We start from the raw sequence: 27,645 nt of genomic DNA, 5'->3' as shown, positions 1-27,645 counted from the left end.
TCATACACACAACACTTGCGTAGGAAAATACACCAGTGTTCAATTAAATCCCATCATGTTAACAAATGACAAGCAATGACGAATAAAATAGAAGATGTCAAAGATGTCTAGTAACTTTTATGATGGCTTAGGCTACCTTCCTTTGTCCTTCTGCAGTGTCCTTCAGATGTATATGTTGTGTTTTTTTGTTATAGTGTAATCACCAGTGATATACTGCTATTTGCTGGGGAACCTGGCAGTACAAGTTCATTTTCCCTATGTTATGTCCATGCATGTTGTGGGGGAAACAACCTACATGGACACAACCCAGTTATGGCTGAGGGATTCTGTCATGTTTATCCTGAGCACCGGACTCACCATGCCCAGGACGAACGAAAAGTAGTATATGCTCAGGGAGAGAGAATGTGCATACAGAACAACACAAACACCAGATAACAACAACAAACTGCATTGTAATGCTACGACAGATAAACTGGATGTCTGTACAAACAACCAACAACAGACAAACACTAAAACACTTACCAATAATACCAACACTGATAAGCAGATGGAGCAGCAAATAAATATGATTTATTAATTAGTAATTTGGCCAAAGTATATAAGCTCACAAGCCCACAACAAGGGTCCTCGTTGTCTCATGAGTCCCTACTCTAACAAGACAACCTAACCCCAGGAGCCCTGCCTGCAAGTGGGGTTATCATTCCAATAGAGATGGCCCCATGCTTGAATCTAGGGGCCTGGCTCTCCATAGATGAAATACAACATATACGCTGAAAGGACACCGTTCACATGCACAAACAAACATGAGACATACATCCTGAACAGGTAACTGTTCACACCAACAAACAGGGAATCCCACCCAGAACCTCATGCATGCAAGCAACACCAGAGCAGAACATGCATGACTCCAAGCATCAGACAGGCAAAGCAACCACACCTGTAGCATTGTGCTCCTGGAAACCCACAGAATACAGGTCCCAGGAGCACAACGTGATACCCTGCAGTGCCACTGCAGGAGAACTGAAGCACTACGTAGAATCTATGAAACCAAAGGGCTGTCCATGTAAAGCAATGGACATGATGGCTCCTCCAGACTGAGAGATGCTCTTTGTAGCTGTTCTTAGCTTTAATGAATGTGCGATCTGAATAAGGGAACCCCATCGCTTGAACCTGACCATGTTTAGCAGTTCCATTCAAAGTAAACAAAGCACCGTGCATGCATGGCCATATCTTCTTTCAATTTTCTCCTTATTGCGGAGGGTACAGTGAGGAGGATGGGGAAATGGACCCCCATTTTGAGATTGATGTGGGTCTCAGTGGTGCAACAGCTACTGAATAGACTTTTATAAATTATTCTGTGGATAGTTGAGGAAAGTTAATCTTGGTACAACTCCTTTAGGACACTAACTAACAAATAACAAGCAAAGAAGAATGAAATGGAATATGTCAAAGATGTCTAGTAATTTTCATAATGACTTAGGTCTACAGTGCCCTTTGGTGGTATATGCTGGGAGGATTTCCATCTAATATATACCTCCAACAGATGCCAATGAATAGGGATACAGTGATGTACATAGCTCATTAAGTTCTCACAGCAAAATAAGGTATACTGCCTGGAATATGTTTTTACTGGATGCTTTTGTATGGATCAGCACCGGCTTTCCTGGTGCATAAAGCAAACATTCACTGCAAACACAGTGTGAACGTAGCCTTAGGTTTGACATAGTTTATCTCAGGAGGATCAACAGTAATATCGGGAACTTAAAAATGACCTTTTAGGAAAAAGCAGAGAGGTTGAGACATTAGCTGATGTGTTGATGGTCAGCAAGTGAGTCATGGTTTCTGATATATTGGGTCCGCCAGTGATATGCTATCATTTTCAGCAAATACTTTAGTTCCCTTGCAGTGCCACATTATACACATTAAACATTACACATTACCCGTTCAAATCAATGGGCTGTCCATTTAAAGCATGGATGTGACTGATACTCTGGAGCGAGAGGTACTCTTTGTTTAATGGATGTGTGATTTGAATAAAGGATCTCCATATATACAATCTGAATTCTCAATAGAAAAATGGTTTTCTAAACCAGATAATCCCTTCAATTAAATGATAGGAAAGTGATGAAAAAAACACGTAACTAATAACATTATTTCTATTCGCTGTGGGAGAAAACGCATTTTGTGGAAATACAAATTCCATAGTTTCCCTAAATGTGACGGGTGAATACTTGACAAAATGATTATTTTTATAAAATACTTAATAAATGCAACAAATGTGTAGATTGGGATATTTGGATAATACAGCATCAAATATTTTATATAACCTTTAAAAATTTACTAAGCCATTGGGTTTGAGCACAGTTGCTTATTTCTTCATTTAAAATGTCTGTCAATCTGTGTATAATTGACATCATCACAGGCCCTTCAGCACTACAGGACCTGTGATGATGTCACCATCATGTGATCAGTTAAAAATTTTGAAATTACAACTTTTTTGGTACAGTATTAGGTCAAGAGGTGGCGACGTCCAAAGTCGGCCCTCCGACAGTGATTTCATATAAACTATATGTTCAGGAGGAGAACACACGAAGGGATGCAGAGGATGCAGTTGCACCTGGGCCCAGTAGACTTTGCGGGGCACATAAGGCCTCTCTGTTTTATATAGGGAGCCCAGTACTAGGAATAAAGCATTATAGTTGGGGGTCCTGTTGCAAATTTTGCATTGGTGCCCAAAAGCTTCAAGTTACACCTTTGGAACACACGTCTCTTTTCTTAAGTATGGCATAAAGTATCAATGGCGAAATTTTAAATGTATTACTGGGCGAGGAAAGCAATTGGACAAAATATGGGTTGGACAAAAGAAATTGGACGAAATGTTCTAGCGGACAAGGAAAGCAATGGATAAAATCTATAGATTGGATGAGATTTAGATTGGACGAAAAAAATTGGATGAAATGTCCTGAAACCAGCCATTGTTACCCTGCCCATCCAGACTGTAAATGTTTCTGTTTGTGTTTAGTATATCAATATATTTTTTGTACAGTTTTTGTGCTATAGTTTGAATTTTGATAATATTTTCACAATATATTTCTGCAGTTCAGGGTGGTCTGCTCTGAATTGTAGAAATATCTCAATTGTTTCTGTTGCCGTTGGAGGATGAGAGAATAATGAGCTTTTCTTGCGGTTCTTGCAATGTAATGATGTTGTATTTTTAATTGGCTGCAGTAAGAATAATGTCTAATAAAAGAGCCACATCATCAATTAGCTGAACAATGTGTCCATTCAAGAAGTAAAGCATCCCATCTATCAGCTGAACTGAATAAACAGTGCAGCAATCAGTGCTTACTATAGGAAGCTATTTCATTTTTTCCCCCAACTATATATTCACATTAATCCAAGCACTGCAGGGATTCTGTACATATTCAGCTGGATTCACAATCAATGATATGAGTTATTATGTACTATTAAAATACAGCACAGGTTAAATCTTGCTTAGATTCTATGACTGTGATCCGAGAAGAAAGCCTGGGGAACTGTGCATCATACTGTGTGGTCAGGTTACATCACAAATGCCGAGCTAGCAGGAAATTTGCAAGAGTGCAGAGCTTGTAAAAAATAAATGGCATGTACTGAAGATGCATACTTGCAAGAAAGCGTTATGTTCTGCCTGAGAGGAGGAGAATATGTCTAATTGTAAATCTATGATTTTGTCCAAAGATCAGCATTTAGTTGATGTACAGCGCAAGACAAATAAATACATATCTTCGTCTAGTGCAATACTTTCCTCATATCTCCTTGAGTTCACACTTTTAACTACTTGGCAGACTTCTATATGTGCCAAATATTATTATTTCTAGATATTTATTGAACATGTGGCTTAGGATAAGCTAAAGATGACCATGGACATAATGGAAGAAAATGTTGCTAGTGTTGCATAAATTCATGGATGGTTTGTAAAAGTGGGATACGTTTTCCGCTGTCCGTAAAAACAAATTATGTATCCTTGTAGTTTACAGTTCATAGTGAATGTTGCCAAAAGGGGAGATTTACTAATAAAAATCTACCACAATTCTAGTGAACGTGCGCCATAATTATGAAGTAGTTTAGGTATTTTTCATGCCTCACTAGACACTTATGTAAAGTGTAGTGTGGATAATTGAATTAGTAAAATTTACCAGATTTATTAGCGTGGTGTGCCATTTTTGGCATAAAATAGTGATGTAAAGTAAGTCAACCTTCAACTGGCGTAAATGTGTAAATAGTGTGCCTGCATTCCTAGGAGGATATATATATATATATATATATATATATATATATATATATATATATATATATATATATATATAATGGGATAGTAGGTGAATCTCCAATAGGTAGATCCAATAAGAGACAAATAAAGAGGGACTCACCTGGTATGGAGCCTGTCTATAGACAAGACTCCACACCTATGGTCCAGGTTAATCTGAAAATCCTCTTGGATAATCCTGCTATGATGGAATGAGCCAGGAAAGCAGCAGAGGAAGAAGATCCGCGGACAATCAGTCTCAGTTATAAATAATGTAATAATGGTCACTACTGTGAACCCTCAAAAAAGATCCTTACTCTACTGGTACTCAAAAGGAATTCTGAAAGGACTTACTTCAATGGAGCAGGTTTGGATAACATTCACCCCCCCCCCCCCCAACACAATGATGAGTCACATACAACAGACTTGTTATGTGACTCATCATTGTGTTGAATAAAGACCTGGATGAAGAATATTTCCCTCCATGTGCCTATTTTACATCTGCCTCACCTGGATTTAGGGGGGAGTTCAACTTGCGTAAGGAAGAGAAAATTGTCTAGAGGAGTGTGGCCTAGTGTCCTCACTACTTATCTCTCTCTCCGATTCCCATATCATACCTCCTGAGGTGCTTATTTCCTGGCTGCTGTCAACTTTTGCACTTATTTAACACCTGTTTTCACTGTATGTGTGTCATGTTATCAATCAAAAATACGGTTGCATCATCAATTGTTGTCCATTTTTCTATCACCAACCTAAAGTGGTTATCGCTATAGTGGTTATCGTTACTATATCAATGTCTGATTGGTGGGGGTTTGACTCCTCATACTGATCTCTAAAAGGAAGTAGTAGTGGTGCTAGGATAGGTGATAAAAATTTGACTGGTGTGAGTCTCACTGCTGAGATCCCCACCAATCGTGAAAACAGGGTTCTCACTGCAACCCCTACATTGTACGCGACTGTTTCCAGCAGCCCCATTAAAATGCATGGCACATGCTCAGCCACCACTCTATTCAAGCTCCTCTTCACTGTTGGGGGTTTGCAGTAAGAAAGAAAAGGGAACACAGGATCCCTACTTTCAGGATCAGTGGGTATCTCCTATCCTCAGGATAGGTGATAAAAGTTGATCTTGGAAATACCCCTTTAAATAAAGGGTATTCCCGGGGTACTGAGAATACATTTTATAAGCAAACATTTTAAAGCAGTCATATATTTTTAAAAAGTGTATAAGTGAGTCACAGTGTTCCCATTTATTTTGCTAATGTAAAATTTTGTATTCAGCCAGGAGGTCTTTCACTTCTAATATATTTTTATATAGATTAGAGCTGAGAGTGGAAAAATCATGGAACATGAAAAGGATACTGATCTTCGCTGGTACATTACATGGCAGTATATTTCAGCTAACAAAAATGCAAATTAAATTTAGCTGATCTGAAGAATGGTATTCAGACTATATTTTCTATCACTTGAGCAAAATGAATTAACTATGAGCTTCACGCTATAAATGATTGGCCTTGTGTAGGTAATTCCATTCTTTTATTTTTTGCTTTATTTCACTTATTTGTCACATCGATTTTTAATATTTTTTTATTTCCCTTTCTTCGTTCAAATGAGGTGGATTCACCAATATCTATTGCATTGTTGTTCTAGGTAAATTATAGACTATAAAGCAAGAAGCACTGGCGTAACTATAGGGGATGCAGGAGATGTGGTTGCACCCAGGCCCAGGAGCCTTAGGGGGCCCATAAGGCCTCTCTTCCCCATATAGGGAGCCCAGTACTATGAATAAAGCATTATAGTTGGGGGCCCTGTTACAGGTTTTGCATTGGGGCCCAGGAGCTTCAAGTTATGCCTCTGCATTAAGGGTTTGAGAGAAGTTGGGGGGCCCAAAGATAAACCTTTGCACCCGGGCCGATGAGCCTTTAGCTACACTCCTGGCAAGAAGGTACTATACATGAATTGTTCTACAGTGGTGTTTCCCAACAACAGTTCTCAGAAAGCCTTGGGTTCCTTGAGCCATGATCAAAAGATCACCAGCAAGACCTATCACATTTAAAATAAGAAAGAAAACTGGTTTAAGCATGTGCAAAGATGCTCTGCAAAGCAGTGAACATAATTGAGCCACATGATAACCGTGGTCAAGAATTAAAGAATGTTCTACTCCCTCTACGCCAAGCGTCTTTGGGGCAAGAATGGTATTAGGGATTTTCCAGAAGTGGAAACATTTTTCAGGGATTCCTCTGCCAAAATAAGGTTGGTAAAAAGAGATGAGAGAACCAAACCTGTAGACCCTGAATTTGGGTCAAACTTTATGAAAAATTCAGTTCAGCAAGACTTGAACCTCATGCTTTTTTTTTTTTTGCAGAACCAGACGTTCATAAAACCCCCTAAAAAAGTACTAAATGCTGTCAAAATGTCCTGAGAAAATGGTGGTGGTACTTGTTCAATGGATGTAGCTCAGTGGTTAGCACTGTTGTCTTGCAGTGCTAGGGACCTAGGTTCAGATTTGACCAAGAATAGCATTTACATAGTGCTTGAATGTTCTATTTATGATTCTTCTTTTTGGTATTCTCCTCTTCTGGGAGAAGGAAAGAGCACGGTGGTGGGTGTAGTGGTAAGTACTGTTGTCTTGCAGAGCTGGAGTCCTGGTTCAAATCTTACCAAGAGCAAATTCTGCATGGCGTTGGAATGTTGTGCTTCTTCTTCTTCTTATCCTTTTCTGCTTCTCCAGAGTTAACAGTTCTCACAGCTGAGAATTTGGTTCATTTGTATCCAATCTAGGCAACCCTCTTTGAGCTAAACAGCTTGAACTCCAAGCTGACACATTTTACCTTCACTGATACATTGTGGCACTGTAGCAAAACAGGAGAGAGATTTGTGCTGCTGCTGCTATGTTTATCTGCAAGCGGATGGCCAAGCAATTACTCTTAACACTCATCTGCGAGAGGAATTAGATCCTTACAGGTTTCAGTCCTTGAAGGTTAACAAAAGTATGTCCATTCACTGACAAAAAAAACCTGACATTTCTAAAATGTTAAGGAATTGAAACATAAATCACATTTAAATATTGAAGACATTTCTATGTTATAGAGGGGTTAAGCTTTATGTACATAAATCTGGAAACTCCTACAAAGGTCCATTATCCTTCACTGAACTGTATTGAAGCAGATGGGGAATGAAGGATTACAAGTAGCAATCAGTTTCTCCTCCGTTTTCTCACATGAAACCAGACTAAGGCTTAAAAACTGGAATAGGAATTCTGAGTTAATGGGAGAACAATAAAACCAAGTCAGATGAAAAGCAAATATCTACATTTTTACTATTTTATTATGGGAAAATAGAGTATATCTATCCATTTTCCATTCAGCCAAAATTTGCCATACTATGATCTTCTAATCCAAGTATGAATACATTAGATTGCTGCATAGTATGATATACAGTAGTCCCTTCTAATAGTTACAGGACTGTTACTTAATAAAAGATCATTTAAAGGGGTCTCACAACAGGTTTTTACTTGCCATGCCGACACTCCACCTGCGGCTCATCCCAAAGTATTTGGAAGTAGATGGTCATGCATGACAACTACTGGTCCATTTACTTCAATGAGACAGCCAAAGATAACTGAGTCAGCTATTCCCAGCTATCCCATGGAATTGAATGGAGTGGTGGTACATGTGTGTCACTATCTGATACCATATACTTTGTGACTAGCAGCTGTTGGGGTGTCTGCATGGCAAGTAAAAACCTGTGCACAGACAACCCCTTTGATTCTCCTTAGCCCCAATGCAATATGTGACCTTGGCTCACTTATAACACTAGTTTCTTCTTACTTGGCGGCTCATACCTGCGCACTACCTATAGCTAGACCCCTGAATTGTTGCCTTCTATTTGCATACCAGAAACATTCCTAACGCCAGTCTCTGTCCAAAAAAAAGTGTAGTAGCAGTGATATAAATGAACTTTTTTAATAATTTGCATTTCGAAACATGTACGTAACTTTTTCTCTTTTAGTAGAATTTCACTAGTTGGTACTATAGTACACACATTTTTGGCTCTACGAATGCAATATTACTACATGTTTGAACTTTGTATAGTTGTACATGTAGTACCTATGTGCCCATACTATGTAAGATGCCATGGGGTGCATCCATGAGGCAGCACATTCATCACTGTTAGTGCATCTCTATTCACACTGCCAATATTCTTGTGTGAATTCTTTCTGAGAAATTTGAATAGGCTCATTCACATGAGCGATTTTTTTACTTGGACCAATGATCTGATTTTGAGAAATTGCTGCATGTCCTATTTTTGTGCCAGTCTCACAAGAAAATGTGACATGCAGAGATGAGCGAGCACCCAAATGCTCGGGTCCGCATTATTTGAGTCGAGCTTTTCATAAAAATTCGAGAGCTCTACTCGAGTAACGAACCCCATTGACTACAATGGGAGACTCGAGCATTTTTGTATGTGGGATGCCGGGTCCTGAGCTTTTTTTTCTTTTTTCTTGGTTTATGTGTTTCTCTCTCGATCGAGTATGCTACTCGAACGAGCATCAAGCTCGGCAGAGTATGTTCGCTCAACTCTAGTGACATGTAATGTGTGGTGTCCCACATATTACACAACACATGGACAGGGTTGCGTTTGAGAATCCCAGGCATAACTTGCTCTCAGCCCTGTGAATATGGCCTAATAGGCAATAAGTTGGATCATCCCCCAATTTTTTCCTGATTTTCCATGAATCCATCTCTGTATGCCTCCATATAAAAGCACTTTTTAGTGAAGAACTAAAGTTCTGTTTGTTTGTCCATTCTGTTCTGTTATGGAACAGAACAACGAAAAAAAGTCACTCTGGATCATGGGAACTGGCATTGTCTAAATTGATCCCATTGACTATAATGGGTTCCATTCAGTTTCCGTAATTGTTTTCATTATTTTACCAGAAAAAATAGCGCATCATTGTGTTATTTTTTTCTGGCATTTTTGAAGGAATCTATGATGGAAAATTCATAACAGAAATGTGAACAGAGTATAAGACAAACGTTTAGATCTCATTGTGTAATGATTAGTACCAATGCATTTCTTAGGGTGGCCTCACATGAGCATAGGCGCAAAAACATAAAATAGGGTATGCTGCAATTTTATTTTCGGCACATTGTGTTCGCAAATGAAATTCGCATGTGTGCATGGAGAGAGGAATCTTCACATATATCTATGGGCAAATTGAGCAGCGGATCGCCTGCATCGGTGACAGGCAAAGGATCCGCAATTCAATTTACCCCATGTGCAGGCAGCCTAAGGATGGTCTCACATCTGCATTGGAATCTCCAGCCGAAAGTTCCATTATAGATCCGGCTCAAATTACTGAAAGAAAAATTGCTGCTTGCAGCGCTTTTTCTTCCATCCACAAGCCGGACAGCTTGATGGTAAGTAGACAGACCCCATAATAGTCAATGGGGTCCGTTCGGTGCTATTCAGTTCTATCTCGAGATGGAACCATTTGGCCGCGGGGATTCCCCTTTCCTGAACAGAGCAGGAAACCGGAGAAGCCGACGAAGGTTTGAAACCACCCTTATACCCTAAAATGGAGCTATAGCTGAAGTAATCACTTATTGTTCTTGCTTTCCAACTTAAATCTGATGATACGCTTTAATGAGCAATTCTCGCTGTATCTGTATATGAAATGTTTTAATTATGAACATTCTGAATAAAGTGACTAGATTTAAAATCCAATTGTACCTTACCAGGCATTCATCCACTTTAATATATATATATATATATATATATATATATATATATATATATATATATATATATATATATATGTATCTACAGTAGTGGAAAACTTCTCATTCACCCACAAACAAACTGGTAAGACTGCAGCCAGACCTCCCCATAGCCGTACTGACCTCTTCCAACTCATATTTAGAACCCATCCTGCATCAATTATGGCTAACTACAGACAAAATACAATCTAAAATTGGTTTCTTTTTGTACATCATTCATAAAGTTTTCCTATCTCATTAAATATACAACGGGGTCCATCCCTTCTCCCTGTTTCATAACATTGCAGAGTGTAGTAAATTGCAGTCACAAAGAATGTATCTCGACTCCAATTCTCACGCTCTAAAAATTTTTAGCATAGTTCATATCACTTAAAAAAGAAGGAAACTTCAAATAATAATGAATTCAAAATTATCTACATATAACGATGAACGAAAGACCCCCTTCTTCTTAAAATCAATTTGCTTTGGCCATTTATGAATTTTCTGACCATCATATAATTTGTGAAAGAAGTAGATAAATCTATTTATTGGCTTGTATCTGTTGTAAGAAATGAGTAGTACATGTGAATATATTTAACATTGCAATATATTGTATTAGGGGCATGTTGAATGGCCTTTTCTTCATCTTTCAGCAGCCTACAGCTCTCCTTACCCTACTTACAGGCTCTCTGCAAGTGTTTAGAAGTCTCCTCAGTCAGTAGAAAGCTCATCTTCTGTGCACTGTACCTGAAGATAGGGGAGAGAGGAGGAGAGCGGATGCTGCAGTCTCCGCATCATCCTGTGTCTAAGGTTATTCATCATGTATTTTAGTTAGCTTTTATTTAGCTGTTGGCCAACTGCTTGTTTGGCTGGCAACTATCGTACCCAAAAGCTTCCATACACATGCATGTTCAGCCGAGCATGTATGTGTTCTAAATAGAGAAATACAACTGCCCGATCCTTGTATCTCCTGACATCTGCCGCTGGGGAACAATTGGGAGGTCTCCATACACATTAGATGACCAGTCCGACCCAATGAAATAAGCAGGTTTGGCATTTACATTTAATGTGTATGGCCACCCTAAAGGCCACCTGCTCACGGAAGGGTCAGATTTCACATGCGGGATCCCGCAGTGGAATCTGACCTTGTGCCCAGCCGGTGACCTCCGCGTACCTGTACACAGTCTTTTAATCTGCACTGCGGACGTGCCAGTCAGCGCACATACGGAGTACAGATTGTGCCGCGCCATTGCTAGGGGAATGTGTAGATCCCCCGACCTTTCCGCAATGATGATTGTGAAAGGGCCATGGGCCGGACAGCTTCCATTGACATCAGTAAAAGCCGTCTGTGTGGAATACGCAGCATCCGCTCGTGTAGGGGAAATCATGTTTTGCCATAGCATGCTATGGATGGTATTTGCTGCGGAACCTGGAGGCAGACGCCCGCTCCGGATTCTACAATGCAAATCTGCCCATGTGTAGGCAGCCTTAGACTCATGCTGTGAGAGGGAAGGAGAAGCAGAGGTTGGGAGGCAACTGAGTAGTCTAAGTACAAAACATAGTTCTGCAGTTCCACATCAGGTCGAGATTAAAGGAAAAGGATAGTGGGCAGGTGAATTAAAGGGGTTGTCCCATCCATCCATTAATCCGAAGATTTTATCCCCATAGTGCCCTAAAGTATTGGCAGTGGTGGCTGTGCTTACACACCTCTGCTCCATTCAGTTCTTTGGAATTGATGGAGATTGTGGAGTACTTGAACTCACCAAGGATAAAATCTCAGAATCAGATGCAGGGTTCTAGAAGTCAGACTATCAGCAATGAGCAAGTGAATAGGGGATAACCTGCTAAATTGGGAATATCCTTTTAAGAAATGGTAACTTTTTCTCTACACAAGTAAATGTGGCTCTTAGGCTGCTTTCACAAAATCGTGCAATTTTCTCGCCATATGACAGTGCTACAGATCGCTTGTATGTGAAGCCCATGGTTTCCAATGAGTTCCTTCACATTCGCAATGTGTTGTAGGCTGCTACATTGCGAGAAAAAAAATTGCAGCATGCGCTATACAGCCACGATTTGCAATGTTTTTCAGCCCATGTTTCCCTATGGAGCCATCCTTTGTATGCATCGCATGAAATCGTGGTTTTCGTGTGCTGTGATTCAACTTTTACAGTATGAAGTCTTACTGTTTGTCCCTAAAATAAGCCGTAGCTGCATTAAAAAAACCCCAAAACACTACATTACCTAGCAGGTGCTGTCCGCTCCGCCCAACTTCTCCTCCGCAGCTCCGGCACTTGTTTGTAGTCTTCAGCCACCGCTTCCTGAGTGGCTGTGATTGGTTCATCGAGCGCTGCAGTGATCGGCTGAGCCATGGCGCTTGAGAACCAATCAGACACAGTGCTTTCTGGAGGCGGGATTTTTGAACCTCCTGACCAGGAAGTGGTGGCTGAAGACTACAAACAAGTGCGACGGAACTGCCGGAGAAGTGCAGTGGAGCGGACAGCGCCTGTAATGTATTGTTTTTTGTTATTTTTTTGAATGTAGCTAGGGCTTATATTTCAAGCCCCCCCCCAAAAAACCAACAAAAGAGTGCTACAGAGTTGCTTGACTTTGTAGCGCGACAAAATCGCGATATCACTGTGAGAAGACACAGCGATATTGCCCAGAACACAGCTGCAATTTTTTTGGACGCCCGTGTGAAAGAAGCCTTAGTCAGGAAAGTCTTTAGCTTACTCAAACAGAGAAAGGAAATGTTTCCAAATCCTAGAACTGAATCTTCTTTATTTTCTGCAGAAAAGAACATATTGCAATGGCAATTTTATTTTCTAAATAAAAATAAATATTCCCAGTATTTTAACTTGAGCTTAAAAAATCCTTTTATGTGCAAAGTTTTTGTATCCCCTCCATTACAGCTTTTTTATGGAAAAAGTACTCCAGTTACTCTTTGAAATGGTGTTTGCTAAAATGTACTTTCTATGCTTCCATCTTTTTTCTGGATTTTGCTTTTTTTTTAGTACCTATTTTAATAAAAAAAAAAAAATATATACAAATATTAGTGGGACAAATAGAAGATAAGGAATGTACTGTATGGGCTTCTAAATTTGGGTTGTTTATATCTCATGTCATGTGCAAACCTTGGAGAATTATGAGCGGACGTTGGATTGAGACTAGAGATGAGCGAACATACTCGGTAAGGCGATTTACTCAAAAGGGCATCGCCTTTTTCGAGTACCTGCTGGCTCGTCCCTGAAGATTCAGGGGGGGGGGGGGGGGCGCGGGGGTGAGTGTGGGGTTGCGGAGGGGATCGGGAAGGAGAGAGAGAGGGATCTCTCTCACTCTCCTTCCCGCTGCCCCACGCCGCCCCGACCCCGTGCCCCCCCGAATCTTCAGGGATTAGCCAGCAGGTACTCGAAAAAGGCGATGCCCTTTTGAGTAAATTGCCTTTCCGAGTATGCTCGCTGATCTCCAATTGAGACCCAGTCCTATATAAGTAATCTTTGTAGCAATGAGACTGAAAATCACCCTCCCCCACAGTTTTGGAGACTCATAGATAATCTGTACAAAATGCTATATACTTATAGTTACAGTTTATAGAAACAAACACCAATGCTGATATCTAGACATCTGTAATGGTCTGCTTTGGTTTGAGCTGCAGTATATGGTAGCATTTTTAAGACAATATTGTAACTTTAGAGACTTCTTCAAAGTGTTCCATGAATACTTCTTCGACAGGACTGACTAATGCGCAGAGCTTTTATTTTTCCACAAAACCTGCCTAAAGTAACTCAATAAATCTGTTATTTATAAAGTATTTACTGTCTGCAGCCTAAATTCCCAATGCCTGTTCTGTCTGAATAATGCAAATTTTTGAAAATTCATGCTGCATGGGATAAATAATTGAATTTGAATGCATGCTTTCATTGCCATGGCATCTTTTGTTTATGTAATGCATATCATTCTCTATGGTTCTAGCTTGTTTTCAAGAATCCTCGGTCACTTCCTATTTCATACTGTGCATGCCAATTACTTCATTAGCATGGTGACACACCATAGTCTCTTATCAGAACTGTTAGGTCTTCATGCCCTAGAGAATAGATTGCTCCATAACCCTAACATTAAGGAATATCCTTCCAACAAACTCTACTTCCAGACTTACTACACATAGACAATACTTCTCATTAATATAATAATGCACATTAATCAAGAGATAATGCCTTGGATCTCTCACTTGCTTCCAAAACACTTCCAAAGAGTCATCGTCTGTTATAGCGCTGTCATGTTGAAAAATCTGACAAAGATGAATCAGTTCAGATTTATTTCCAGTGTGACCCGTTATTTGTACAATTCCATTGAAAAACAAACTGACATTTTTTAATGTGAAAAAAATAGCAAAACTATGTATAAATACATGAAGGGACAATACAAGGATCTCTCCCATGATCTGTTTATACCCAGGACTGCGTCGGTAACAAAAGGGCATCCGCTACGTCTAGAAGAATGCAGGTTTAATCACCAACACAGAAGGGGGTTCTTTACTGTAAGAGCAGTGAGACTGTGGAACTCTCTGCCTGAGGACGTGGTGATGGCAAAATCCATAGTGGAGTTTAAGAGGGGACTAGATGTCTTTTTAGAGCACTAGGACATTACAGGATACAGAGAAAGTGTAAAGGAAACTGAAAGTGTAAACTCTAAACTGAGAAAGTGAAAGGAAACTGCAATATAAAATCTTTGTAAAATACAGTATATGTAATAGCTAATGATTTGTCGAGAGGTCTTCAGTCTAAAGAAATCTGCAAGTACTCCCATCACTCATCTCATGAGCTGGAAACATATAAAAGGAGGGGGGTGCCAGTCCTTGCAGCTTTTAGGCCACAGTATGTGACGTGAACCTCACTCACAGACAATGACATGGACACAGCAGGTTTAACCAGAATGGGTGCTAACTCATAATGAGGTCATGAGTATCGTGGCTACAGTCTCTCAATAAGGGCAACAAGTTTAGTGGTTTTACATCTTTGAAGTGGCAAATAGCTTTTCAATTGCACTTCTTTAAGGAGGAACATTATTTGGCATGCACATGCCTTTACAGGGACAATAACTTGGTGGTTTGCCGCAACAGTCACTCTACTCCAACTGTTGGTTGCTAGTAGCAATAGCAATAAGTCTCTATTACACCGTCCTTTGCGTTTGGTTTTACCTTAATGTATAGTTTCTTTCTCTCATAGACATTTTAGGAGATTATCCACTTAGCAGAACTTGCTATCACCTACAGTCTTCAGTGCGGCTCATCACACATCAGCAGAGCTCAGTACTCTGCCCACAGTACATACTTTTGTTCTATTCAGCCCAGCCCCACAGACATTCTGAGGGCAACAAACTGGCTGGTCAGCACAGCTCAGGTCACATTTACAGGGCATATTTTTTAGATCATGCAAGGACTGAGCGATCTGAAACCACTCACAGGATCTTTTCTGGTTGTGGCTCGTGCTCTGTTTCTTTTCACAGGACTTGGTCTTTCTCCACTTACAAGTTACAAGGGTCCTCCTTGTGTGGCGAAGAGTGTTAAGACAGCAGAAATGCAGTCCTAAGCTCTTGCTGATCTGAAGGTTGCGGGTTCAATCAGCTACCGCTTGGTTCAGGTAGCTGACTCAGCCTTCGATCCTTCCGAGGTCAGTTAAATGAGTACCCAGGAGGTAAAAGATGACTGGGAAAGGCAATGGTAAACTACCCTGCAAAACCACCAGTCAGTCAGGGGAACTTTACCTCTACCTCAGGGCAGTTCTCCTACAGTCTCAAAGCCCTTCTGGTAGCTCACTGTAGCCTCCCCTTCACTCCACTGCTCTAAGCAACCTCCATATATAACACACCTCTAGTGTGTTAATGACCAAATATTCAACCAGGATGCTCCTTCAGTACTCGTCACCGAAAGAACCATTAACTATAAAATATAACTTTTATTAATTCTATTAAAATTGGCGTAATCACGTATCTCTCCAATGTGACCGTAGTCACACACTAATTAAAAGAAAGTTCCTGAGGTAGTCTGTTGACAGTAACTATGTCTAAATTAGACGATATAGATATCTCTGTCCTCTCCTCTGACCTACTAGCAACTAGATTTCACAATTCTCATCGTCACTATCCACTTCACGTTTAAGATAGTCACCCAGTCAATATTTGGTAGCTAAAGCACTCTATCATACAAAGTGTGGAGATTTGTGCTCACGTAAGCCACAGGGCACTATAGTGTAGGAGCCCTAGAACATCCCACTTGTAGCAGTTGAGGGTTCACATATATCAGTCATGGGGTCAATTTGTGTATTACTCCCCTGCAGTCACACTTTTATTCTTGTGTGATCTAACCGCTGCCTATATCATATACTTAGCAGCTGGGGGACATACACTTTATTCTTTTTCTTAATGCTATAGGGTCACACTTGATTATTGTGTGATCTATAGACATTCAATTCCAGTCATGGGTTATAGTCCCCGTAGTCTCCTGGCTCTATTGGCGATCAGAGCACTAGTATGGTCGTGCTGCCAATTACCTCAACTCTGATGCCCACTGTCACGTTGTGTCCTAGGGACAGGACCAAAGGATCACTTATACCCCTTAATGTCTGAGTATATTTGATCAAGCTATCATTAGGTCCTTGCTCTTATGTAGTCGTTTATTCCTGTGCTCACAATGTTTCCAGCATATCAGCTGATATATTCCACCTTAGAGTGCAACACATATCTAGATGAATACTGGATGGAATTATTAAGGTGGACTTGATTAGATGTGACTCCTAGTTGTACATCATTCTCTGAACTTTCTCCTGATATTCAGCCCAGTACATATGCTTCACCTCTGTCTCTATGTGGCATATACTCATTATTGATGATTTTAACTTAATTGCCGAGAACTCAGTTAAATGAGTACCTAGGAGGTAAAAGATGACTGGGAAAGGCAATGGTAAACCACCCTGCAAAACCACCAGTCAGTCATGGGAACTTTACCTCTACCTCAGGGCAGTTCTCCTACAGTCTCAAAGACCTTCTGGTAACTCACTGTAGCCTCCCCTTCACTCCGCTGCTCTAAGCAACCTCCATATATAACACACCTCTAGTGTGTTAATGACCAAATATTCAACCAGGATGCTCCTTCAGCACCACATAAATTAGTTTACGACTCTGGAGGGATCAATTCCACCAGGAGTCTGAACTTTGCTGTTTCAACTGCAGTATTAGAAGATTTTCTTGTGCAATAGGCAGCCCAGTAATGATCATAAATCACGTTCTTATCTGCTTTAGTGTCTCAGCTCCTGTAGGTGATTACATCATTGCTTTCACCAGCTCTGGGAGAGCCTCTGCAGATCAACTAATCACAGCATATATCAGTCCAAATAATATATGAATAAATCAATTCTTATGTATAATAACAGAATTTGTCTCTCGTAAGTCCAGCTATTTTACCTTTAAGCTTCTCCTCACTTCAATTTCTGGGACAGGAAATGGCTGTCGGACAGCGACTATTGCCAGCCATGTTAACTTCCACGGGATTCATTTTCTTGTCACCAGGTTACCCAGAGCCGAATCACAAATTGAATGACAAATGTAACATTTCATGTGGGGAACAGAAAATAAATCCCCACAAATCCCCACAAAACACTGATATAATTATAGTACATATTATTTTAAAGATACATGAATGTACATAAAATACTGATCCAATGTTCTCCATATGTGTAATCAATGATAATGCTGATAGTATGCTAAAGTACAAAGAAAAGGAAAAAACAAAAAAAACACAGTACCTCAGTGTAACTAGATGCGAATGCTACCTGCCAGTTCTATAACTCATGAGAAGTAAACCAACATTATACGTGGCACAGCTACATAGGCAGCCAAGTCATGAGTTAAATGACAAGTAGATGGAAGTATGATGCAAGAACATAGGACAGCAGTGTATTATCTGGCATGTGATTAGTGAACTTCACACCCCACGTGTGATTCCCCCTGCTTCATCAGCAGGCTTGTATGTGGACGAATAAACCAAAGTCTTATAATCTTACAGGTCCAATAAGACCTGTTAATAATGATCACCGGGTTAGTGATGTAAATTAAGGGCAAACAGTTGACTAAATGGACTCTGGAAATTATAACAGCGCCTGCTATTAAACCCTCCATATCCTGGTTACAACGCGTAACTTAGGTTGTAACCAAGATATGGAGGCTTTAATAGCAGGCCCGGCACTGTTTTATTGCCCGAGTACATTTGTCTACTCTTTTCCCTTAATTTACATCACTAAGAAGTGACCATTATCATAAGTTCTTATTAGACTCGTGGATTATAAGTCTTCGGTTTAAACTTCTTCACATACATTCCTGATGAAGCAGGGCAAAAGTCATTGCCAAAATAATAATGTAGCTCTAGCCTGATGGTGGGATAACTCCTTTAACTACTATACAATAAGAAGTAAGCAAACTAGAATTCAGCGATCAGCGGCTCATGCACAAAAACTGCACGATGTCAGTGCATTTAGACAGAACGAAAATCGCTCAAAAGACGGCTTTGAGCGATTTTTGAGCGATTCTCGTTGTGTCTAAATGGGCCTCTTGGGGGCACTCAGGGAAACATTACAGACTTTATTGAAGCCCCTCTGAGCATCATCTAGTGTCAGAGTACAGCCAAACTTATCTGCTCCAACTTGGCTTTATATTCATCTATTTGTTGGTCTCTGACCTGGGTCATCTCACAGCTGCATGTTCTACGACCAAGATTATGTTATCACCATACCTGTCCACCGGTGCTCCACACATCACTCTGGCCTACTATTTTGTCTCAGCCAACCAAAACCTGTTTTTTAGAAGAAGGGCAGAAATTAGCAAATTATCTGCAGAATAATCCATACCCATGGGTTTTAGCATGAAGACCTAGGGATTGTAAGACTTCACACGTTACTGGCATCTAGTGCTAGTCTCTGGAAATATGGTAGCCCCATCTAATGATCATCACCATTTGTTTAAACATGCCATGCCAAGGTTCACACTTGTTTTTCTGTTTGCTCTTTTTTGGTCCATATTTTTGTTTCTATTAATTGACAAGAATGCAAAGTTCATATGGTTATACATCATGTTTCATATTTTTGTCACTGAAGCCCATGGATAACATATTGGCAAATGATGTACAAAATAATACCAATGTGCATCAGTTTTCAATTAGTTTCTTAATTGGTTACCAGTGAGTTCAGTAGGGAAGAAGAAATTGTCATTCCTTATCATGACTAATCACCAGGGATCAGCTTTTTCCCATTTGACCTATAAGTGCTTCACTTTTGACAGCTTGATACCATTCTTATTGGTCACAAGCTGTCAACTGTATCAAAACAATAGGAAGGTAGAAAAATAAGCTATCTACTTCCTGCCATGAGCCACTATGATAAATTTCACTTTTCAGACTCCCTGGTCTAATGCTCCTGTTAGGGGGCATGATTGTCGTTGGCACAAGCGAACAAGCTAGTTATATCATCACCAGCTCTTTCGCGCTCGTACAGACTGTTTAGACAGGCTAATTCATCTTTGACTCATTCAGTGAGAATCATTCACTTCTCGTTTAGTATTTCCCATTCCTATTTGAATACTGAACAAGAAGTGTTTAAGCAGAATGATAAGCCAAGGATGATTTTTAGTACTGCAGAAACTGAATGACGAATGAGGAGCAAATTATTCTTGTTTGTCATTCATTCATTGACTCGCATTTGGACTGAACGGTAATCGTTCACTTTTATTCACTTGAACAATGTTTTAAACGTTAACACTGTGCAACACAATTTTTGTAACCGATAAGCAGATAGGTGGCTAATAGTAACTTTAGTGCACGGAATTCAAATGTGATATCTGTTTTTTTCTGCCACGTAAGGTTTTCCAGTTATGCTGAATAATGTAATCCAATTGCCATTGTACTTTATTTCTTGGAAATATACCTATACAATTAATCCAGTCGGCTCGCCATTAACCTGCTTAATAAAAAGAATAACAAAAGTGATTGCGCAACTATTCCGTAATCGCTGTTATACACCATGTGCTGACTGAACACTATAAGGGTAGGTTTATATAACCTATAGGGTATGTTTCCACGTGGCGGAAGCACTGTGGATCATCCACCAGTAAGTTGTAATTAATGCACTGTGTTTTTATAGGTCATTGGTTAGACTGGGACTATTTTTCAAAATTTAATAACAATATGGCTGAACGGCGCGGATGTCTGAACAACTTAGACAATTTCTGCTATGACTGCGGAAAGTTTACAACCAAGACACAGCGGAGGAAAATAACATCCTTGGTAAAGTGGGCCAATCACAAGTATTCAGGAATAAAGCTTGGTGACCAAGATAAGAAGTGGCATCGCACATCATCTGTGTGTCATGTAACACTCATCTCACACAGTGGCTTAAAGTCAAGAGTAGAATGCCATTTGCCATTCCGATGACATGGCTAGAACAAAGAGCCCCCTATACTGACTGCATGACAAATACCAAAGGTTTCTTCAGTAAACATAAAGATAACATTCTGTATCCAGCTATACCTTCTGCATTAAAACCTGTGCCTGATGACACCAGATTACCTATTCCTGATCCAATGGGAGGGTTGCTATTGGCCTTTGGCTTCGCAACATCCCTGGGACTACTATGGTGGTCACTATTACTACTCGGGCCAATATATGGGAAACTGTTACTACTGGGGCTACTATGGTGGTCACTATTGGGGTTCATTTCCATGGATGTAAGCGCATTTCAGTCGTGCACAAAAACACTGCATATTTGGCATGCAAAAAAGAACGTAGACAGGCTCATTGAAATGGTGTGCAAATAAGCAGGTTTCCTGCGTACTCACTGCGTATCTGTGCCCGCCATTCACTTCAATGGCTTATTGCAGTGTGTCATACGACCCAACAAGGTCATGCTGCGTATCTTTTCAAACAATTGTATATCATGTGAAAAAATACGCTCATGTGACTGAACCCATTGGTTATATACACACAAGACATCTCAGTCATTCAAGACCGTTACAAAGGGAAGTACAATCCGAATGTGATGAGCAACTTTTGCAGGTTCTTACAAAGGGAAAGTAATGTTTCTTACAGGAGGAAGTCAAGATGCAAGCGTCATTTACCACCAAAAACAGTTGAATAGTAACATTACGGCACGTCCAAACTGTTATCATCTTAAATAAAGGAAATAGTTCATAACTTGAAAATGAGACGTGCTGCTATTATGTGACCAGTGCGATCCACAGGTTTTAGTTTTACAGAAACATAGCAATTACTTTCTGTTATGATTTTTTTTTATTTGTTGCACAGTGTAATTGTTCCGTCTGAACGCACCTTAAGTTTTCACTGTTTAACTTTTTACACAAGATTAGTAAATGCACCCCCTTGTGCAACATTAGTGTCTGTTCGTACATTCGCTGAAGAATTCTTCACTACAAATCATAATATTGCTGTGTACTTGATAGGTTTATGTGCTGCTGTTTCTTTCTTCTCCTACTTGCTCAAATATTTGCAGCACTTAATATCAGTATGCATTATGCAAATTCTTCTTTCCTTGATTTACCTATGCAACCATTTTAAAGTTTTATCAGGCATGAATTGTACACGCTTGAACATTTATAGCTATTTCATCTAGCCCAATCACCTACCTTTTCATGAAAGATGAATGAGTGGTTGTAACAACTCAGCCCCAACTACTAACATCATGAATATCAATGAATGAATATAACCTTGTTTAAAGCTCTGAGCTCAAGTGTATTTATTAATAATTAAAGGCTAACTTACCTTAAAGTGTAGCTATTACCAAGAATGGAAGTCTGTTCTATTTTTAAATATTAAATACCCCCCCCCCCTACAAAACAAACGAAAAACTAAAAATGGAACTAAAAATGATCATTCTTAAAAGAATGTTCCATTACCAAGAATCCACAGACACAAACTTCCTGCAGCTCCACTCCCAGGATCCTTGTGTCCTCCAAGTCCCCCAGTACCCCCTGTGGCTTCCTCCATTCTAAGTAGAGATGAGCGAGTATACTCGCTAAGGCACATTACTCGATCGAGTAGTGCCTTAGCCGAGTATCTCCCTGCTTGTCTCTAAAGATTGGCAGGCCGGCGCGGGTGACAGGTGAGTTGTGTCGGAGAGCAGACGGGAGAGAGGGAGATCTCCCCTCCCTTCCTCCCTGCTCTCCCCCGCCACTCCCCGCCCCCCCCCCCCCCCCGCCGGCCCCCGAATCTTTAGAGACGAGTCGGGAGATACTCGGCTAAGGCACTACTCAATCGAGTAATGTGCCTTAGCGAGTATACTCGCTCATCTCTAATTCTAAGAATGTTGAAATCTCACGTTCTGGTCGAAAGAAAATGTTATTTTCTGCCTTAAAAACAGTCATCAATCTAAAACTTTTTATACAGTAATTATTGATTGGTAACTATTTCTTCAATGCAGAAATAACATTTTACTAGCTAGAATGTGTAATTAAGCAACACCTAGCTATATTTCACATTGTAAGGACCCAGGGAATTCTGGGAGAGGGGGGAATGCAGGAATTTCAGGAAATCTGTACCTAGCTAATGTGGAGGGTTGGACAATTAACAGGCTAGTAACGCAGCATTTTTAAAATTTTAATTGGTCATATTTAGTAACTTTTTGGAGGTACGGGGGACTATTCATTTGCATTCAAATTCTATGATCATGTGCTGTACAGACCTTACCTTAACTACTGCAGTCTCTAATTTACCTATAGAGTTTACTTTTTTGTTCTTTTTCTTGTGCTTTCTTCAGTACTATTAAAGATAAATTATGATACATTTTAATGTTAGTTTTTTACTAAATGTATCATAATATCTTGGGTGGTGGGGTTCTTAGTAGAAAAGCTGGAGAAACTTGGGCTTAGACAATGGTCTAGTATGTAGCGCCAATATTCTTAAAGAGTACCTAAACTTTTATTTTCCCATAAATCAATAGTACAGGTGAATACAAGAAATTTTGTAATACGTTTTTAGAGAAAAATATTTGTTTCAAGACTTCTCTTCTTCCCACTGCCTCCTGCAAGCAAACCCTCAGTCTGCTTGTACTGATAAGATTCAAATAAGGGAGACGGAATAAATCCTCCACAGTGCCACCTATTGGAAGGCAGCATTCTTTCAAGCCAAAGTCAGACTTTTTATACAAGCCTCGTTACAATGACCGGGAATTAGGCTTGTTATTAATAATTAGGCTTGTAGAAAAATTCTGACTTTGGCTTGAAGGAATGCTGTCTTCCAATAGGTGGCACTGTGGAGGTTTCATTCTCTCTCCCTTATTTGCATATTACCCAGAGGAGCGTGCATGGCCATTTGAGTCTCCTCACCCACCATCTAGATGCTCTCCCTAAGGAGAAAAGATACCGTTTCTGATAAGATTCACACTCAGGAGCAGTACATAGAATGATCAGATTACCATAGAAGTAATAAAATAGACACATAGAAGTCTGCGTGTCTCTCTATGCCTATTTCACCCTTCCTCTTCCTCCCCTCTCATATGCTTCTGCACCTGTTATCTGATCTGTCTATGTATGGTCGCCTGTGTGTGGATTTTATCAGTACCAGCAGAGTGAGTGATCAATGCAAGAGAGAGGCGGAGAAGTGCTTGATAAGTGGAGAAAAAAAGCATTTTTCTCTAAAAGGATATATCACAAACTTCTTATATTCACTTGTACTATTGATTTATGAAAAGTTCAAAAGTTTAGTTACTCTTTAATATTTTAGGAATCAAATACCTTCTTTAAAAACTTTTTTTTCATTTCGGAGCTTCTTTAAATCCAGGACAGACCTGTATTGACTTCATACATATCAAGTAACATTACATCTCACTTTACCAGTTGAACTAATTGTGTTATTTACATTTTCTATTTTCCTTACAGGTAACTGCAACATTTTTGACTGGATTCTTCCTAGGCTCTAGGATGAGTAATTGCAGCAGCCGTGCATTGACCCTACTCAGTAGCGTCTTTGGAGCGTGTGGTCTTCTTCTGGTTGGCATAGCCGTTAGTACTGACTACTGGCTGTACATCGAAGAAGGAATTGTCCTACCTCAAAACCAAACAACTGAAGTCAAAATGGCATTACATGCTGGGCTATGGAGAGTATGTTTTGTGGCTGGTAAGCAGTTAAGTCTAACATCTCCTTTGTGTATGTGAACAACTTAGAACTATGTACCCACTTAGATATTAAAGGGGTTGTCGATGTCGGAGCTCTGCTTTTGGCTACAGCCCCTGTGATGTTCCGTAAACTGGGCGGGACTGTAGCTGTAAACAGAGACCGGAGCGGAGGACCATGAACTGGTGTAGGGTACAGTAGGAGTGAGGAGAGGTAAGTATAACTATTTGTTATTGTACCACATACACACATGATTAAAAAATTGATTTAAACATTAGATGTTTTTCTGATTATACATTTCCTTTAAGATTATTATAAGTCGTCTTTGAGTTCTGTGATCTGTATAAATGCACTCCTTGGCCTACAGAAGGGGGGTATACGATTTGTTCCATATATATGTTGCAGAAATGTGGTATTTAAATATCATATACTTACATGCATACACACACACACACACACACACATATATACATATATATATACTAGCTGATATACCCGGCTTCACCCGAGTTAATTTGGTACTGGTGTTTATCTGGTGTTCACACGGAAAATCTTATGAAGTCGTGCTTACCTTAGAGATACCGGAAAAACATATGTTCACCATTTTGCATAATTCTCTGCGTTACCCAAGAAACACCACGTGGAGGTAACCATGTGACGTTTACTTTATATAAAATGACATCAGAAAGTGAGAGAATTAGATTACGTACATAAAATTTGGACACTAATTCTTTTGCGCATAGAATTGAATAATCAAGTTGAGACCCATTAACTTTTCCTATTTATGACATAATCAATGCTCGTGCCAAATTTCCCGTTTCTATGACACCGGAAAGTGAAAAAATTACATTCCGCACGTAAAATTTGGATGCTAATTCTTTTGCGCATAGAATTGAATAATGGAGTTGGGACCCATTAGCGTTTCCTATTTATGACATAATCAATGCTCCTGCCAAATTTCCTGTTTCTATGACACCGGAAAGTGAAAAAATTACATTCCGCACGTAAAATTTCGACGCCAATTCTTTTGCGCTAGAATTGAATAATCGAGTTGGGACCCATTAGCTTTTCCTCTTTATGACATAATCAATGCTCCTGCCAAATTTCACATTTCTATGACACCGGAAAGTGAGAAAATTAGATTCCGTACGTAAAATTTCGACGCCAATTCTTTTGCGCTTAGAATTGAATAATCGAGTTGGGACCCATTAGCTTTTCCTATTTATGACATAATCAATGCTCGTGCCAAATTTTCTGTTTCTATGACACCGGAAAGTGAAGAAATTACATTCCGTACGTAAAATTTGTACGCTAATTTTTTAGTGCATAGAATTGAATAATGGAGTTGGGACGCATTAGCTTTTCCTATTTATGACATAATCAATGCTCGTGCCAAATCTCCCGTTTCTATGACACCGGAAAGTGAAAAAATTACATTCCGCACGTAAAATTTGGATGCTAATTCTTTTGCACATAGAATTAACTAATCGAGTTGGGACCCATTAGCTTTTCCTATTAATGACATAATCAATGCTCGTGCCAAATTTCCTGTTTCTATGACATCGGGAAGTGAGAAAATTAGATTCCGTACGTAAAATTTGGACGCTAATTCTTTTGCGCTTAGAATTGAATAATGGAGTTGGGACCTATTAGCGTTTCCTATTTATGACATAATCAATGCTCGTGCCAAATTTCCCGTTTCTATGACACCGGAAAGTGAAAAAATTACATTCCGCACGTAAAATTTCGACGCCAATTCTTTTGCGCTAGAATTAAATAATCTAGTTGGGACCCATTAGCTTTTCCTATTTATGACATAATCAATGCTCGTGCCAAATTTCCTGTTTCTATGACATCGGGAAGTGAGAAAATTAGATTCCGTACGTAAAATTTGGACGCTAATTCTTTTGCGCATAGAATTGAATAATCGTGTTGGGACCCATTAACGTTTCCCATTTATGACATAATCAATGCTCGGGCCAAATTTTAAGTTTCTATGACATTGAAAAGTGACAGATTTAGATTACGTACGTAAAATTTCGACGCCAATTCTTTTGCGCTAGAATTGAATAATCGAGTTGGGACCCAATTACTTTTCCTATTTTGGAGATAATCTATGCGTGTGCCAAATTTCATGTTTCTACTAGAGATGAGCGAACGTACTCGTCCGAGCTTGATACTCGTTCGAGTATTAGCGTGTTCGAGATGCTCGTTACTCGTAACGAGTACCATGCGGTGTTCGGGTTACTTTCACTTTCATCTCTGAGACGTTAGCGCGCTTTTCTGGCCAATTGAAAGACAGGGAAGGCATTACAACTTCCCCCTGGGACGTTCAAGCCCTATACCACCCCCCTGCAGTGAGTGGCTGGCGAGATCAGGTGTCACCCGAGTATAAAAATCGGCCCCTCCCGCGGCTCGCCACAGATGCATTCTGACAGAGATCAGGGACAGTGCTATCTTGTTGGAGCTGCTATAGGGAGAGCGTTAGGAGTATTTTAGGCTTCAAGAACCCCAACGGTCCTTCTTAGGGCCACATCTAACCGTGTGCAGTACTGTGGAGGCTGCTTTTTGCAGTGATGCACTTTTTTTTTTTTTGGTATATCTGCCATGCAGAGCATTGCGCCCTGCAGTAATACTCCAGGGCCAGAAGCGCTTAGGCAGGGACAGAAGACATATTATTGATTGAATATAGGCAGTGGGCCTTTGCAAAAAAATTTGTGGGAAAAAATCTATTTGGGCTGCCTGTGAGTGTCCTCAGTGTTCTGGGTCTGTGCTGGGTGTAGTAGGTCTCCAAATTCATACGCAGCCAGCTAAGTGTTACAGCAGGCTTGCGCAAAATTATTTCCTGGCTCTGTCTGGGCTCTGAAATCACCGCTGTGTTGCAGTTCACAGTGCAACACTCTGCAGTTCTGTGACATACCCTAGGGCCAGAAGTGCTTAGGCAGGGACAGAAGACATATTATTGATTGAATATAGGCAGTGGGCCTTTCCAAAAAAATTTGTGGAAAAAATCTATTTGGGCTGCCTGTGAGTGTCCTCAGTGTTCTGGGTCTGTGCTGGGTGTAGTAGTTCTCCAAATTCATACGCAGCCAGCTAAATGTTACAGCAGGCTTGCGCAAAATTATTTCCTGGCTCTGTCTGGGCTCTGAAATCACCGCTGTGTTGCAGTTCACAGTGCAACACTCTGCAGTTCTGTGACATACCCTAGGGCCAGAAGTGCTTAGGCAGGGACAGAAGACATATTATTGATTGAATATAGGCAGTGGGCCTGGGCAAAAAAATTTGTGGAAAAAAATCTATTTGGGCTGCCTGTGAGTGTCCTCAGTGTTCTGGGTCTCTGCTGGGTGTAGTAGTTCTCCAAATTCATACGCAGCCAGCTAAGTGTTACAGCAGGCTTGCGCAAAATTCTTTCCTGCCTCTGCTGTGCGTTCCGT

At 40.1% G+C, this 27,645-nt stretch overlaps 1 protein-coding gene across 1 annotated transcript in view; it reads left to right on the top strand.

Annotated features, from left to right (window-relative positions):
• Window positions 1–27,645, top strand: part of CACNG7 (calcium voltage-gated channel auxiliary subunit gamma 7) — a 105,164-nt gene that overhangs the window by 41,082 nt on the left and 36,437 nt on the right. Inside the window, exon 2 of the mRNA XM_066605768.1 lies at window positions 23,977–24,214. Coding sequence (XP_066461865.1) covers window positions 24,019–24,214 — 196 coding nt within the window. The 5' untranslated portion in view covers window positions 23,977–24,018. The remainder of the gene's footprint in view (window positions 1–23,976; window positions 24,215–27,645) is intronic.

The sequence above is a fragment of the Eleutherodactylus coqui genome, chromosome 6, assembly GCF_035609145.1.
Source record: "Eleutherodactylus coqui strain aEleCoq1 chromosome 6, aEleCoq1.hap1, whole genome shotgun sequence".
Lineage (NCBI taxonomy): Eukaryota > Metazoa > Chordata > Amphibia > Anura > Eleutherodactylidae > Eleutherodactylus > Eleutherodactylus coqui.
The sequence above is the reverse complement of the archived record's forward strand: the minus strand, read 5'-3'. Positions and strand labels throughout refer to the sequence as shown.